The following is a 2,437-nucleotide window of genomic DNA, read 5'->3' as shown; positions in this document are numbered from 1 at the left end:
CTTACAAGGAGGTAAATCTGACTCCTGTGTCTAGCACACCAAACTCGCCAGCAGGAGCAACGAAAGCAGCATTTCCCATGTTGGTGTCTCAACAGGCTATTCCATAGGATGATGACAATGGATTCTGTGGTCAAAGGAGTCTGGACAATACTGTACACTGAGTGGCCAGATAATTATGACCATCCCATCAGTACTTCATTGACACTTCTAAAAATACTGAATATTGAAAACTTCCTAAGCAAATACTCTCAAGGTTTTATTATTATTATTTGCATAACTAATTCACTTCATTGTGCTGATGGGGTGGTGATAATAATCTGGCCACTCAGTGTATATGTTGCTCATTATTGCTAAAAGTAATTGTAATGATGCTCTTGAGTTACAAAGGTTGGTTTCCCTAAGAACCAAGAACACTTCTTGGTAATTCTAGAGGATTCACCTTTGGAAGAGCCCTGTATTATATGAATTTGAATCAAGCTCCAAAATGAAAATGCAAAATGAGGTGGGTTCTTAAGAATATTGCCATCTATTACAAGGTGTGAACAGATTTCCAAATAGCAGTGTTAATGACAGTCCTTAATCTTGAGAAGGCCTTGGATTATTGAAAAACATTCTATTCTTATTGCTCTGGTTTTCAGAATAAGGTTAGTAAAGAGGATGTTGCTATGCAAAATTAAGTTTTGACATATTTTGCCTTGCCTTTAAAGTGATAGATTTATTAGAGTCCTAAAATATGGGCTTGTTTTGGTTGGCCCCCTCAAAACCTTAAGCACGTATTTTATGTCAAGTTTCTCAACCAGTTACCATATTTATAATTATTGGGCAGAAGTCCCCTTTCTTCATTATCAGTAACATCTTTAAAAGTTAGAGTTAATAATTTTTAAGGGGATTTATAATCTAATTACGTAAACAGTATTACCTCTTTCTATTATGTTTCCTGATTCTGATGATATGTCAGAATCTAAATACTTTTAGAGATATCTTAGCCTGCTCCAAATTGAGAACATATATTTCAAGGGCTGGATGTAAAGTTTTGTCTTTGAATCTAAATGTCCTCCCACTTTATCCCAGACAGAAAAATGAATTATTTAGCAAAAATCTAGGAGAAGGGTGGATTTATTGCTAATTCTTGCTGGTAGAAAGCTGGTTAAGATTCTTGAAAAACAGGCTTACCTGCTTTACAAGATGGAGCCTCATATTTCAAAATGAACATATGGAAGTAAATATTGCCTCATATTACATCTCACATATCCCTAATTCAAAGGTTGAGAGATCTTCTTTTAAAAAAAAGTTTTATTGCTTTGAGAGGAAGGGAGAGGGATAGAGAGATAGCAACATCTGTGAGAAAGAAACATTGATTGGCTGCCTCCTGCACACCTCCTACTGGGGATCGAGCCACAACCCAGGCATGTGCCCTGACTGGCAATATTGTATGAAATGCCTACTTTTTTTTAACTCACTGATATAGTCCTAATCTCTGGCACAGAGTCCCGAAGAGAGAAGTTGCTCAATACTTGTGGGATGAATGGCTGACTGAATTCATAGAGGTTTACTGAGATGTGCATCTAAACTTTGTGCTTAATATTAGAGAAAATGATCCTACTCATGTGAAAATAGTTTGAGTTCATGACTGTAAACATTTCTTAAGGTTAACAAATATTTTTCTTATTCTCAGTATTTTCTATACAAATTTCCTGAAGATGTGGACTCAGTTATCATTAAAGTTGTATCTAAAGTGGCTTATCCATGTTCTGTTGTCTCCGTCCAGAATATCATGGTGAGTCTTAATAACTTGTCAACTTTCCAGTGTGGAGCATTATATTGTCTCAGGATAAGTGAGAGAGAAGGGTGGAGAATATGTCTGTGTATCTCCTGCAAAACTGCTAAATACTAAGAACAGTATCTCGGGCAGTCAATGTATGCAGACATTGGTTTGGAGCAACAGAAAATAGTTGACTCCTCACCGAAATAAACAAAGGGAAAAAAGGAGGCAGGGAAGGAGGGATGATCATGACAAAGTACAAGGAAGACGAAGTTGTGGACTACAGGAGAAAAAATAGAAGCCTACCACTTGTTCTAAGTTTTCAAAATGACAAAAACTGTATGATTTCACTCACATATGGAATAGAAAACAAAAAAGTAACAAACAACTAATAAAACAAAAACAAATTCGTAGGTACAGACAATGGAATGGGAAGCAGGTAGGGAAAAGAGTGAATTGGGTAAAGGGGGTCAAATATATGCTAAGGAAAGAACTAGACTTTTGATGGTGAGCATGCAATAGAGTATACGATAGAGTTTATAATGTTGTACACCTAAGATTTATACAATGTTATTAACCACTGTTACCTCAATAAATGTAATTTAAAAATTTTTATTGTAACATTAGGCTCTTTCTATCAGGTGTTAATTTAAAAAGCGAAAAGGTATTAGAAAC

General features: G+C 35.7%; 1 protein-coding gene across 1 annotated transcript in view; it reads left to right on the top strand.

Annotated features, from left to right (window-relative positions):
• The window catches only part of SIDT1 (SID1 transmembrane family member 1), an 87,141-nt gene that overhangs the window by 42,751 nt on the left and 41,953 nt on the right, over window positions 1-2,437 (top strand). Inside the window, 1 exon segment of the mRNA XM_015570386.1 lies at window positions 1,676-1,835. Within this exon segment, the coding sequence (XP_015425872.1) occupies window positions 1,676-1,835 (160 nt within the window).

Source organism: Myotis davidii, unplaced genomic scaffold, assembly GCF_000327345.1.
Source record: "Myotis davidii unplaced genomic scaffold, ASM32734v1 scaffold201, whole genome shotgun sequence".
Taxonomy (NCBI): Eukaryota; Metazoa; Chordata; class Mammalia; order Chiroptera; family Vespertilionidae; genus Myotis; species Myotis davidii.
The sequence above is the reverse complement of the archived record's forward strand: the minus strand, read 5'-3'. Positions and strand labels throughout refer to the sequence as shown.